Source organism: Cryptomeria japonica, chromosome 2 (genome assembly GCF_030272615.1).
Source record: "Cryptomeria japonica chromosome 2, Sugi_1.0, whole genome shotgun sequence".
Lineage (NCBI taxonomy): Eukaryota > Viridiplantae > Streptophyta > Pinopsida > Cupressales > Cupressaceae > Cryptomeria > Cryptomeria japonica.
Genome location: NC_081406.1, coordinates 435,498,867 through 435,514,049, shown reverse-complemented (window position 1 = coordinate 435,514,049; position 15,183 = coordinate 435,498,867). Strand labels below are relative to the sequence as shown.

At 36.1% G+C, this 15,183-nt stretch overlaps 1 protein-coding gene across 2 annotated transcripts in view; it reads right to left on the bottom strand.

Moving 5' to 3' along the window:
- Positions 1-13,270, bottom strand: part of LOC131031580 (exocyst complex component SEC6) — a 269,379-nt gene extending 256,109 nt beyond the window's left edge. For both annotated transcript variants that reach the window (XM_057962728.2, XM_057962729.2), the window contains exons 1-4: positions 12,950-13,270; positions 12,798-12,836; positions 11,919-12,007; positions 6,145-6,235 (exon numbers count right to left, since the gene is read on the bottom strand). In XM_057962728.2, coding sequence (XP_057818711.2) covers positions 6,145-6,235; positions 11,919-12,007; positions 12,798-12,836; positions 12,950-13,081 — 351 coding nt within the window. In that variant the 5' untranslated portion in view covers positions 13,082-13,270. The remainder of the gene's footprint in view (positions 1-6,144; positions 6,236-11,918; positions 12,008-12,797; positions 12,837-12,949) is intronic.
- Positions 13,271-15,183: the final 1,913 nt, after the last annotated feature.

Here is a 15,183-nt window from a genome sequence, read left to right as displayed (position 1 = left end):
CAATTCGCTGCCTTAGACGGATTTGCCAGTGCAGATATAATTCGCTTGTATATGCAACAGTTCGCTGACCTTGATTGTACTTCGTTGATCGCAGAAGTAGTTCACTGATAGGATATATTCGCTGAGTGAGAGATGTATATGAATAATGATTGATGCCTTGTATTTATAGGCAACTTAGCCCTTTAACTTTCCCAAGTCGGCTTGCAAGAATATTATGCCAAGAGTTTTACACGTTACAATTATATAGGTCAAGGTCTAATTACAAGCTACATATTTGATAGGTCTTGCCCCATAAGTTGAACGCCCAAATAGGGCTTGCCCTATTATTATAAGTTACAATGGTGCCCAACCCAATTACATGAATAACTTAAACTAGAATCCGATTCTAGCTACATATTTCAACACTCCCTCTTAGCTAGAGAGGATTCTATGAATAATCAAGTCACATAGAGGCTACCACCATGGCTACTCCCATGGATGAAACACGTGATACGTTCACCATAGCTACTCCCAGAGGGTGAACGAACCCATCATGGAATTTCTTCCATGATACCCACCATACCTACTCGCAGAGGGTGGGACCACCATGCCTACTCGCAGAGGGTGGGACCACCATGCCTACTCGCAGAGGGTGGAATTTCTTCAATGATACCCACCATACCTACTCGCAAAGGGTGGGTCCACCATGCCTACTCGCAGAGGGTGGAACGAGGGCTCTAACCTCAGACTTCTTCAAGAGAAGAATGCAACACCACCATGCCTACTCGCAGAGGGTGGCTCCACCATACCTACTCGCAGAGGGTGGAACGAGGGCTTTCACCTCAAACTTCTCCCATAGAAGAATGCATTAACCAAAGAATGTGGCTTCCTCTGAAGCTGAAAGAAACAGGCTCCCTCTGAGCCTAACAAGCTCCCTTTGAAGCTAAAATGTCAAGCTCCCTCTGAAGTTGAAACATCACGCTCCTTCTAAATGTTATAGCCTTCTTTTTTTGAGAAAACATCTTCAACCACCAACTTAGTCTCATAAGTTGCATCTCCATTCTTCAACCTGCGTGACTTTCCCACAAGATGTATCAAGCTCGTCCACCCTAGAATGCAATCTCCGTCCTAAAAGCATTCGAAGAGAAATATTAATGCTGGAATCATACATGGTTCACTATAGCATGAATTAATAACTATATGAAGAAATTCATGAACATTATTCAACCATGGAAAATACTTATCTCTTTATAGGTTGGTCCACCAACGTTCTTTCCTACTCTCGCTCAGTATTGGAATTTCCAACCATACTGAAGCATCTAGTGATGATGGTTGTGTGGCCTTCGGCCCTCACCATCACACATCGCCTATCTCAGCAACAATCATATTTACACTCAGGGATCGCTCAGAGCTGAGAAGCTTTCCAGAGATCATAGAGTTCAATTCCACAAATCGCTAAAGAAGGGTAAACCTTAAGGCCATCAGCCCTAGAGGAAGGACTCTCAAGGAACTCTGTGAGGCTCACCATATTTCGCTCCATATCAACTTTTGGCAGGTCGGGCATATGTGCAACCACCTTGAAGCCAGCATATTTAGCCAAGCAAAAGGCAATCAGTTACTACAGCTACAATGTGACCTCTGAAGGTGTCACGGGCAACATTCTCACAAGTGCTCTAAGACGGACTCTCCTTTCGCCATCTTGATGTGAAGTTGCATGCTCCATCCAACCTATCTTCAACCCTGAGACTGTGCATCATCTTGAAGAAGTGATAAGAGCAGAAAGAAGATAAATAATTACAGTCAATCTGATTACACCTAATTCGAACCAAGCTCTGATACCATGTTAGTTTTTGGTAATCAGATTAGCAGAAAATAGCAGAAAATAAGAATGCAAGGTAAAGTAAGCACATAACAGCATAACACACAAGAACACAGCAGTACCCTGGGAAAACCTCCCTCTTGGAGGTGAAAAACCCAGCAAGAATAACTCAGGTCTGATTACTAATAGGCACAGAACCAGATTACAATTTAACCCTTCTAGGGCACACATCAACTATAGCAAAACTTATCTGAATCTGGAAGACAGAGTGTATATCAGGTCACTGTCAATCTGAGACAGAATTCGGCAGCCTCCCTTGAACAAGTTCGGCAGCCTAGGATGGTATTCGCTCAACCTTGAGGATGATTGCCCAGCTTGAGAACTCCAATTCGCTGCCTTACACGGATTTGCCAGTGCAGATATAATTCGCTTGTATATGCAACAGTTTGCTGACCTTGATTGTACTTCGCTGATCACAGAAGTAGTTCACTGATAGGATATATTCGTTGAGTGAGAGATGAATATGAATAATGATTGATGCCTTGTATTTATAGGCAACTTAGCCCTTTAACTTTCCCAAGTCGGCTTGCAAGAATATTATGCCAAGAGTTTTACACGTTACAATTATATAGGTCAAGGTCTAATTACAAGCTACATATTTGATAGGTCTTGCCCCATAAGTTGAACGCACAAATAGAGCCTGTCCTATTATTAGAAGTTACAATGGGGCCCAGCCCAATTACATGAATAACTTAAACTAGAATCCGATTCTAGCTACACAGAAACATCATTCTGTAATTGCCTATATGTATTCATTTCTTTTCATTAATTTAATATGCAATTACTATTTCAAAATCTAATTCTTAGGAGATGGTATGAAACCAAAAATTATCAACAAATGACATTAATAAAGACAAATGTAAAACATGAAGATTGTACGACATGGACATAAGAGTTGGACAGATTCTAAATGGTCTACTCATAAATTTGAAATTAATGACGAAGTGTTTCTTTAGGTTAAACCTAAAAAGAATTCTTTGAAATTTGGAATATGAATTAAATTGGCTTTTCAGTATTGTGGTCCTTTTGAAATTTTTCGAAAAAAATAGGAAATTTAGCATATAAACTTGCTTTACCTCCTCAATTAAATGGAGTTCATAATGTTTTTCCTATTAATTTGCATAGGAAAAAAACAATGGAACATGCAATTTATTGGAAAAGTATAGCTATTGAACTTAGTTGTGAATTTAAAATTGAACCCAAATAAATTATTGATAAAAGCACTACAAAATTACAAAATAGAGTGATTAATTAAGTTCAAATTCTATGTAGCCCTCAAAGGTAGACCAAAGGGTCAAGTCATTGGAAAATACAAATGATGGTCACAGCTTTAGATCCCTTGGATTTAACCACATGAGTGGAGGGAAGCTCATGTGGACAGAGCTTATAGTGGTGTGTGTTAGGATTTTGCTTCACGAATACTACCAGGTATTGATTCCTATGTCTTTTAAGTTAAAATTACATGGACCTTTTCTGATTCAAATAGTGCACCATGGAAAAAAGACTGAAATGTTTGTAGCTAATATTCACATTTATTTGACTACACATTAGCGATCATGATTCTGACGTAGATAGACACCGTACTCTTCAGAGCAGCAGCTGATTTATAGAGAGAAATATTATGAGACTTTTTACCCAAAAGTAATAATGAATTAATATTTCATTGTACTTTTATAATGGGTTAACAACAGTGGTTAAATGAAATACCATTTGTAATTATATTAAAGAAAAGGTATAGTGGTTGTTCAATTATGTAATGTGCCCTTCTTAGCAGTTATATGGCGATTTGTCGTTAGCCCTTTTTGCCATAGTCCCGAGGGCTAACCAAGACCATTCAGGGATCGTTGATGGATTTGGGCTAGGCAATTTTAGTTGCAGGCCAATCGAAGGTGTTTAGACAGGTTTTCCAGGAACTTACTATTTATAGTAAGTCAGTTTGGGCTCAATGACTGGTAAATTTTGGAGCAATTTTGGTTGACATTATTTTGGTGCAATTTTGGTTGACATTATTTTGGTGCATTTAATTACCCTCCTGGATTGCAAATTAAATGGGGTCATTTATTATTCAGGAAAAAAATCAAAAGTTCATATAGTTAAATATTTACTTTAGTGGTTTATTGGTTTATTTAATGCTGAAGCTAACGTTAAAGGGGAAAAATTAAAAGTACCCCTTCTTTGTGGAGACATAAGGGGATAATAATATTTTATTCTATCTTTCATTTATCCCACATTGATGGTGCCTTGGGATGTGTGCCAAAATGAAGTAATAAATATGAGAATTTAATGAAGATTGAGACATCTGGGAAAATTGTTGTCTTGGGATTTGTGTTTTCTGGAACATAGTTCTGGAAATTCTTTTTGGCTTTTGGGGACGATTCCCCTTACAGGCAGCATTCTCTACACCTGTGAAAGACCAGGTCTGGAGAATAAATTCAAATTGAGCATTCAAATAAGTGTGGAGCTTTGTTCATATGGGTCGAACTGTGTATGTTCTGCTGAAGGGTTAAGATCACAGGGATTGAGGTTGAAGAACAATAATTCCATAGTGCTGAAGCTTGTCATGGCAGAGCGAATCTGGAAAGGAACTTAGTTACACCAAATCGACTGGTAAGAAGTGTCTCCCAGCTCTAGTTAGAGTAGTTTTCTTGGGTTGCAGCCAATACTCAGTACGGCATGCACAGGTAATGAGCAGAAGAAAAAACGTGGGATGATTATGCTGAAGTTTTGTGTCAATACCATTTTGGCTTCATTCAGTTCATAGGTGACCTTCATACACAGCAGGAAGACGTAGAAGAATAAGGAGATTGCAGACTAATATTAATCCCAGTCACAGCGTTGAACTTCCATCTGCTGGCCGTGTTATTCCCTTTGGCTGGGCATCACCATTTGACACAGAAAACTGAGACATGTGAAAGAGTTGTCTAGACGTAGAAATTGCTTGAAACTAGCGGACGGGTCGGAGCTACCTGACAGTGTATTGCATGATTCCTTGGGTGATGGCTGGACGTGTTACAAGGAGGGTGATTACAGCGATAACCAGCTAGAGCGCAGCCAAAGGAAAGCTGTCTCAGTCACATAGTATTTCCAGGTAGCAGCATAACCACAGTACAAACATCTGAAACAAAAACAGAATACAGGGTGATAGTAATACAACTCTTTGAGCAAACTTTCCAAGGTTTTGGAAACTTGGTTTTTTGGGTAAACAGAGCAGCCTATTACAAATTACCCTAGTAAAACTATAAATTCTTTGTAAGCTTGGATATTTGGGCATTGTGGAATCTCATTTGACAAAGCAAGGTAAGCAGTGGGCATTGAAGAAGAGGCATGCAGGGCATGTCAAACCAAGGGTACAGGGTATAACTTGGATGGGCCAGGCTAGTGCAAAATATACTTATGTGACAATTGCTTTACTCCTTGTAGGCATTAATTAAAGGACCTCTGAAGCTGATTGCCATGGTAAAGAAAAGCCAAAATCAAGTAAAAAACAGATAAGTATTCAATTTTCTGGAATAATTAAATGTTTCTAATTGAAAATTTCAATTGCTTCATTGTTATTCCAGACCATATTTTCCTTTGATTTCATTGATCTTTCAATTTTTTTCATACTGTTCCAAATAATTAAACCTATATCCGAAAATTCTGGAAAATTAGTTTATAATGGGGGTTTCCCAAAAACAGTCAACAACCATGTGTGGGATTATAAGACAGAAACGGACCAAATAATTGAGATGTTAGAGTTGATGCATAACTACTAAGCTCTAGAGGAATGTACAAGTCTATCATTCATATATACGAGGTATACACCACTAAGAGCATATTAAATCGATAGCTCAAACCCCCCATGAAATTTATTCTCAAAAATTCAACACCATGCAATCATATTCTAAAAATATTTGACTTTTTCCCTATGAAGCTTGATGTAAGGGAATATCTTTCACATTGGACCCCTCTCTATCAAAATGGCCTCAATAACAATCGAGTGTGCAATTGCATCAATGACCATCAACTTGGTAGAAAGCAACTTGAGGACCACTTATGCAATATCAAAAGCAAATCAGTAGGTAGAAGGTCACTTCCAACCTATGAATATGCACTAGACTCCCCCCTTTCTTCGCTAGGCATTTGATATTATCACATGTAGAAAAATGGTATAACCAAATGAAAAACATCTAATAACCAATCGAATGATGCATCAGAAATACAAATCAATTTCTCTAGAATGTCACTCATCTCTTATCAATGGTGTTAAAATCAATACTACCAACTAGAGGCCAAGCTAAACTCACCTTTAGGGTTGTGTTCAGGTTGTTGCGGGCATTGCTCAGAAGCTTGATCTGATCATGGTTTGCAATCAGTGTTTGACATTCTTGACATAATCTGTCACAAAAATAGACAATTCCAACTCCAACTTTAACTTAAAATACATGTATAGTAAACATCAATTGTCATAACTGTAAATTATATGAGAACCAAATTATGCCATCATACACAACCAATAACCCCAATGTAAAAAATAGATAATAACAGTTCCGAGAACTCAAAACTTAACAAAGCTTTACCATTATTTATGCTATAGTTATTATGCATACATGTATAAATTTCTCGCATTTGAACATAAATGTATCCAATGTTTTAATGCATTTGAACATAAAAACAATCCCTCTAGAATGCTTACATAAAGGAGTTCTCATACACCTATGGTTTCTCACTTTGTGGTGGGACCTAAGAAGCTACCTTTACCTTTTATTTTTTAATGGTTTGGGATGCTAGAGTTAATTATTGTATACTTTCAAATTTCCTACATAAATTAGAAGAAGAAGCATTCTAAGCATTCTGCATTTCCAAACGTTTTGTGTTTTGCAACCCAATACCTCACTCTTCAATTCAACAAAACAATGAGAAAGGAAAATGGGCGATGTATGTGGTAAAAATCATTTTAAATGATGACATCGATACTTCAAGGATGGAAGAAAGCTGAAGCGGCTCTTAGCTTTCTAGCAACTGAAATGAAATGAAGAGATAACATTTTCCAGGACTTAAGGAGATACAAAGACTACTCTAATTATGGCCAATTACAGGAACTAATTCTCAAGTAACTAAAAAAAATAATCAGATTCTTAAGCATTGTGCTTATGCTCACATTGGGTCAATATGATATTATGAAGAAAGCACCAAATAATATACAAATGAAACCTGATAAGACAAAGTGTTGGATGCAATTGCATCATATCACTCGTGCATTTCATTTCACAAAATCACAAAATAATGCTTAGTGGGAAAAGAAATCATGATGTTCAGAATCTATCATTTATTCCCAACTCAAATGGCAAATCCTCCATGCTGGTGCATGTCATGGAATTATAAACCCAAGTTACAAAAATGGGAGATGGGAAGCATGATGAGAAATTGCAACATGATGGGAAATAGGGCTTCCAAGGTCTCCACAAAATATGGTAGCATGTATATCTATTTATGAATATTGAAATTACTGATATAATTATTACAGATTACATTTTTGCAGATTTTTCTATAATAAAAGACAGAGACATTGTACATTACGCTAATTTGATCCATACCTTCACAATATAACTGAATGATAGAATTTGACATTTAATTATAAATTATTCAAATATTTAAGAAACCTAACAACAGATATTTTTTCAAGCACGAGTGAATTATCGATATTTCCAATCAAATAGGGGTCTAAAATACCATAGTCAAATATTACCATGAATTTTAGGATCTTTTCAAATCAAGAAAATATTTTATTGTCCAAGAAGGCAAAGCTGAGCATATTCATCCACTTCTTGAAACTTCAGAGGCATGTACCAACAAATCTTAGGAGATAAAACCTAAAACATATAATTGTAAAAAATATAACTAATAGAATGGTAAAATAGTGAAAAATGGAGATAGGGATAAAGATGAGGCACTCCACCATCCATCTCTTCCAAATTACTTACCATGCCTCTATATTTCACCAAAATTAGAAAGAGGTTATTTGGGGGTTGGATGCAGGCAGGACAGGGCAGGTTATGGAATAGACAGGTTAAGATCTTCGATTGCGTAGATTGTCATTGATTGTACACATTTTGCAGTAGACAAACTTAATCTGTTTTGCGCAGATGAAGTTGTTTAGTACCCTCTAGAGAATTATGGTTATTCTCCACAATGTTTATGGCAGAGACCTATTCAAACCTTACATTGTTTTAGCACCTCAATATGATTCAGTGAATTCCTTGCTGGTACATAAGGCATTGGAGATGACTTTGTTGTCCGATATCACTAATTCACATGGAAGCTTCTGCAAGGAATCTCAATGTGTATGCTATTTGATGGTTTTGGTTTTTTCCTAACTAAGCTTTGTTAAATTCTGCATTTACTACTATTCATTCTGTTTTGGGAGACATATGTTGCCACAACAAATACTTAGTGTTGTTATATAGTGTTTTCTATGTTACTGGGGTTTCTTGGTACGGTGATTTTCTTGGGGTCAACCATCTCTCAATTGTTTAAGGCTTTTAGTTCTTTTTTATCTGACTCAGACTAATAAATTCTCTGTTTATAGTTCCGCTATCATCTCACGCATTTCCTTTTTGCGGGGAGGTAAGAAAGCAAAGCACTCTAATGTTTCTCAATTAATGAAGCTTTTTCCAACCAAAAGGTATAATTTGTTGAGACATGGACCAGCTAGGACTCGAACCTAGGACCTTCCATACGCTGCTGGAGTGCTCTACCACTGAGCTACTGGCCCCTCTTGGACCAGTCCATCGTCGGTCCGGGTGTGGCTTATTTCCAACAACAACACCCCCCCTTAAGCCACACCTCTCGTGTGCTTGGGGCTCCTAGCCTGGACCTGACTCTGAAACCATGTTGAGACATGGACCAGCTAGGACTCGAACCTAGGACCTTCCATACGCTGCTGGAGTGCTCTACCACTGAGCTACTGGCCCCTCTTGGACCAGTCCATCGTTGGTCCGGGTGTGGCTTATTTCCAACACCAACATAATTCTGACCGATTTGCAGTTTTCTCACTTTTACATGTAAGTGGCTATTGCATCATTTGTAGTTTTTTTGTTCTTTAACAAATATATATAACCTCAAACAGAAATAATTACATCAATCTATTGCAAAATGAGTTTGTTAACAGAGGATAAAAACGCCACATAGTCTCTAATAAGTGCAGCATCTTAATGGATGTGTAGATGAATTTAGACACCACTCACTCATCAATATCATTGTTTTCTAAAAGGAGGGACCTTCATTTTTTGAGGTAATTGGAAGCTCAAGAAAACATAAGCATGCACTTTCAGTTTCGGATCTTGAGAGATGCCATTGACAAAATTGAGTGGGTCAAATAGGTTGCAGTAGATGCAAGGGATGTGGTAATGTTCATTTGCAACTGTTACACCTCGCTGGCATTGCTTTGGTTCTTTTCAAAAAAGGCATTCCTCAAACCAATTGAGACCCATTGATCTCCTCCTCCAATCTATTGCAATGGATGCTTGAATTGTAGTTGCTCTTGCAAGTTATGATCAGGAGGCATGACACACAAGTGAACTAGGTGGTGAACATAGAGTTGGAAATGTAGAGGAGGTTTTGGTCAGTGAACTGTCATGACAAGATGTAAGATATATCATATCTATTGTATCCAAAAAAATTCTTGTCATCATATATGGGGATTCTAACATTACCAGCCATAGGAGGTAAATCTACGAGTGCATTGAAAGCATGCTTGGCCAAATGAAGGTTGTCATTTGTGACAGAAACCCACTTTCAAGTTCTACCACAAGCATGTTCAATGCATTATTCAACAAAGGTGGGAAAAGTTGACACACCTTTAAACATGGTTGTGTATGAGAGAAACCCAAAATTATATGTGAATAGTGAAAGGGTCAATAGAGTTGTCCCCGCTAACAACAAAGAGGTGAAGAAGAGCATCATTAAGGCCTTCAAGAAAATGTACAGACCAAATGAAGCTTGAAATGTTTAAACAAAGTGGATCACGTTTACTAATTGTGATGGCTATAGGAGTTCAACACAAATATATAGGCTCATTTTGGCACATATGAGGCCAAATTGCTTGCGACGACTATATAGACCTCTAGAATTGTTGTGTACATCTTCTTATTCTCATAGGTTTCTAATTCCTCTCATGATGAAAGGGATTGATTAACATATAGCTCTCTCAACTCTATTAAGAAGCATAGACTTACCTCTATAAGAGTGGAGAAGCTTATTGTTGTACCAAGGACCAGCATCTCATTACCAAGGTAAGAGTAATTTACCACGTACAACCAATGTGTGATAAGTCCACAGATTGTAATATTAATAATTATACTCTGACTATTATAATGCTCATAATAATTAGGATGTGAGAGTCCTGACATGCCCTCCCCCTTCAAAAAGACTTGTCCTCAATCTTGAATTGAAGAAGCTACCATTCAAACTGCTGGAGAAGTTCCCAACTGGCATCTTTTGATTGCAATTTTCTATGCTAGACCAAAGTTTCAATTACAAAATGAGCACAATGATTGGTCCAAAATAGCCTCGAGCTCAAGGGCGATACATCTACCAAACATGCAGCATTGAAGAAAAGGCTCAAAATTTTGCCATAATAGTTGTTCATCATGCCCCTTCAAGAAAAATTACGGATTTTTTATGACATGTACATTTGGATAAGTTTATAAGAGTGGTTGATGATATTGTTTATGTATCACAAGCCATAACATGTAATCTGAGAATTACATATCGCGTAGATTGTAACACATAAGAGATCATAGCTAGCAATCTCATTTCATTGAACCCAATTGGTAAATTGTTTACCTTGTGTCCATGTAACTAGATATATGAATGAGAATTAACATTGGCATCCATGTAGTGATAAATGTAATGGAAGGTTGTGTACTTACACGGAGGAACATTAGGGTTTCATACCATACATTGAAGGTATCCAAAATAAGATTTCTAAGATTCTAGATGGATAGAACGTCAAATTTAATTTTGTCCCCCAACACAAGCTAACAAACTGAGATTGGCAAAAGATAAATTGGAGTTGAGACAAGTAGAGTTAATAGAATTGTAGAATTGGATGCTCATATATAGTGTCATTTATTGGAAGATAGGGAGATAGCTCTATACAATGGTTAAAAAGCACTATAGACATACATTAGGACATAATGACAGATCTAAGCAATTCGCATTGGCTAAGCACCTTTTTTCAACTGGTCATTGTGATTGAAGATCACTATCAGACGATGCACCTAATTGTAAAGATCAACAGCGTTTTTGCCACATGTTTGTTAAAGATTGTACCCTCTCTTATAAAATTTCTCTATAAGAAAGCAAGGTTGTTCTATGGTCTTACGCTCAATTTTATTAAATTTGATGTTGTAAGCAAATACATGACTTTAAATCAATGTTTCATTATGAGAGGGGAAATAATACAAACATGACAAAGTTATATTGTTACCAGGATTGATTAACCAAATCATATCACAATCAAGAATCTAGAAGAACCTGGTCTGACATGATATACACACCTGGAGAGTATGTATCCATCCAAACAACCAAAACAGCATCTATGAAAGAATGCCAACATAAATACCAGATAACATATACAAGAAATTCATGAGAATGAATACAAATAATTTTTTGAAATGTGAAGTTGTAGTGTGTAATGATTGAGGAATCTCCATCATGTTAGCACCGGTCAAGGTCATCTGCTTTGGGAAAGGTTTCAATTACCTTATTCTCTAGAAATAAGAACAGAAAGACTGCTTATGGATGAAATGGAGATGCAGTCAAAGAATAGCCAGATTTACTAACAAAACTATAAGAGCTCATCTGACATAAAGGCTCATCTGACATAAAGGCCCTGCTAAAGGTGGAAGATCTAACAATCGATTTAGAATCGATTACTAAATTTTTTATTTTATATCTTCGATGGATAAATAAGGTGAAACAATGTATAAATGGTACTGGGTACATAATAAACCTTGAAATCAAAAATTCATAAGAAGAAAAACGTAAAGTTCATCATATGTCAGAAATACGATACTTGTCAATCAGATGAAAATTTTCTTGGAGCTGCTGAATTGTCTGTTGTGATGCGGACAATGCTTCAATCCCAGATTGTGCTTGTTCAACCTACAAAATAACACGATGATGCATGGTAAAATATATTTTAAACAATTTAATAGATTATATGAATAAAACAAATATGTTCTACCTACTACTGAACTACAAGACTATCTCCCTTTCATTGTCTAGCTTTACATGTAAAGGGAGCACAAAAGAGTAAGCAACGTATCTAGATGACAATTTTTTCTACAGGCAGACTGCTATCTTGATAAGGCATTTTCACTTTTTTTGAGGAGATAATATTTCTTATGAATATAGATAGTTTGTGAATCTTCTAATTATAAATACAAGAAATGTGTACTGTGGGATAATCTTTGACCAAAAATCTCTTAAGGGTTGTGGTGTAATGGTAAAGGAGTGTACTCATACGACTCCCCAAGGTAAATAATATCCTGGAGGGAATGCCAAAAAGGGTTGTTAAGTATTAAAACATAGCGAGCTTGAGGAAAATGGAAAATGGAAAAGGAACTAATTGGGTAAATTCTTGCTGCAATATCACAACCAACAGTATCAAAGCTGAACCCTAAGTTATATACATATCTAACGTTTTTTTACATAAATTGGTTATTTAATGAATTTAATTAAAATGACCGATTACCGAGAAATAGTCGATAACAATTAAAAAATGACCGATTAATGAGAAACAGCCCATAACAATATCATGGGGGGTAATATGCAGATGACAAGAGTAATTTTGCCAACACCTTGTCATGGAAAATAAGTTGGCCGCAATGCATTGTCATTGATATTCTACAATCTCGGGTCTTGAGAGCATAGTCGAGTAAAAATAAGTTACCTGTGTCATGACAGCGGTACTGAGTTGTGCGTCATTTGCCTACACACATATATGAGACAGATTCCTATTAATCAGACATAGAATTAAACGATAATCCCTTGGAATTCAGTAAGAAAATGGCTATGTTAAGAATCGAACAGGTGAAAAAGAACCTGTTGGCGGAGAGCGTAATCAGCTTTGATTGAAGCGATGGAAGAAAGCGATTCGGGAAGAGGTAACAACTTGGCGACTTCCCGAACCGCGGTCTCCTTGGCCTCCACACCCAAATCCTCCTCCCCCTGCATTCTCTTCTATTCACAAGATCCACTCCCAACTCTTTTTCGGCTTTCCGATCCCCTTAAACTCGAGTCACGCTTGCCCAAGCCTCCTTCGGCGGTAGAAAATTTTGTCAAGGCTTGTTCACATTAATTTTCAATCTCCATATTGTGCGAAGACTGTCAAAATATTGTTGCCATTACCGTTCTACCTTCACTTCCACCATTGTCCACATTGTTATGTTTTATACATAAGTATATTTGAAATAGTTATTGTTTTTATTTTATTTTAATTATGTATGTTTTGGTTCATGTGTGAATGCAATAATTACTTCAAAAGTATTATAATTTTGCATGAGTTTAATTTATAAGAACATATGATCTTTAAATCTATTTTTTCAAAAATATGCAAGTGCAATTTGATCCATGACACTTAAAAATTTCTAGATCTAAATCCTATACTTTTAAAATTCAAAATTCAAAATTCAAATTCACACCTACTAACCATATTACTAATCATTATGATTTGTGTGCTTAGCTGTTGTATTTAAGGACCTTCGGTAATTTATTTAGAGATGATCTAAGAGTTACCAAAAGGAGCATATTGGGGTTATTCATAGCACATTTATAAAAGCACTTGAACAACATTACTATGCCACACCATCCAACTTTGTTGCAAGCTTGCATGTTGCTTTGATCTTTTACTCAAACCCATTAAGTCAATTTGATGGGGATTTCACCAAAGAGAGCACGATCATCACAATTGATAATTTCTTCAAAGGTATATATAACCACCATGTGTCCTTATTAATCCACATATCAAAAGGTTGAGGTTAGCAAGTTTTAAACTACAAAAAAGCTAGTCATAACAAATCCATGAGTCTTAGGTTCACTTTCATGCATCAAGATTAGTTACACACTCACAAATATCGTGTCCATTCTCATGGAACTAACTCCACATAGTGCATAGTCAAATTTAGAAGTCAACGACACAAAATAATGTTTCAAGATTTTAGCAAATTGTTTCTTAACTTGTAAAAAGAGACACCAACATTAAGATCAAAGGTAAGTACATGTGTATTTAACTTATTCATTTTTTGTATTTATTTGAGTATATTATTTCCCATTATATTTAATGATTGGTCCCAACTCTATTATCAGAGTTAGTTCACACTTTATTCGATGCATTTATTTCTTACTTAGTCCAAATAATTAATGTAAAGAATTTCTTTTCTTTTCAAATATGTTATAGTATTGTAGAGGATAAAGGCACAAATCTTTACACGTGTCTTCATTTATTTTACTATACTTAAGGTTGAGATCCTTAGCTTCATGATTTTGACACATAATTTGACTCTTCTAGCATGCACAATGACCTTGATCTTGAACATAGCACTCTAAAATTCAATATCATACAATTAAATACACATTGGTATCAATCCCCATAGTTTTTCCACCCTAGATTAAATTTCAAGCACAATCATATGCTTGGACAATGTCATGAGCGTGATCATGTTCTTCATTTCCAATATTTAAATTTATATATTATAAGGCCAACTCTTCTAGATTAGAATCATTAAACATCAATATGACTATCAAAATTTAGGATTCTTTATTTAGGGTTGTGTGCCAAAATACATCATCCTAAGATAATTTTAGATTGTTTGAGATTAATCAACAAAAGTATCAAAATAAAAAAAAATCTTTTTTAACAAGAATTAGTCATTAGCCTTATTTGTTAGCATTAAACATCAACAATCAATCAATCAATCGACATTCATTGTCAAAGCACACTACAAAAATAGTTTTGGTCACAAATGTTTGTCTAGAGTCACATTAAAATTTAACAAGATATCAATATTCAACTTAATGTCATCCATTGTAACTATTTATCTCAATTACCACTATTATTAACTGCAAGGCTGAGAGGGGGGGTGAATCAATCTAAACAAAAATTAATGTAGCACATAAACAATTAATCAACAACACATATCCAACACATGAATACCAAGATTTTCTACGTGGAAAACCCAAACAAGGAAAAACCACAGTGAGCACCTACCCACAAAATATATCCACCATGTATATCAGATTACAATGAAAGAGCTCACTACTCTAGACTTGCAAACCAA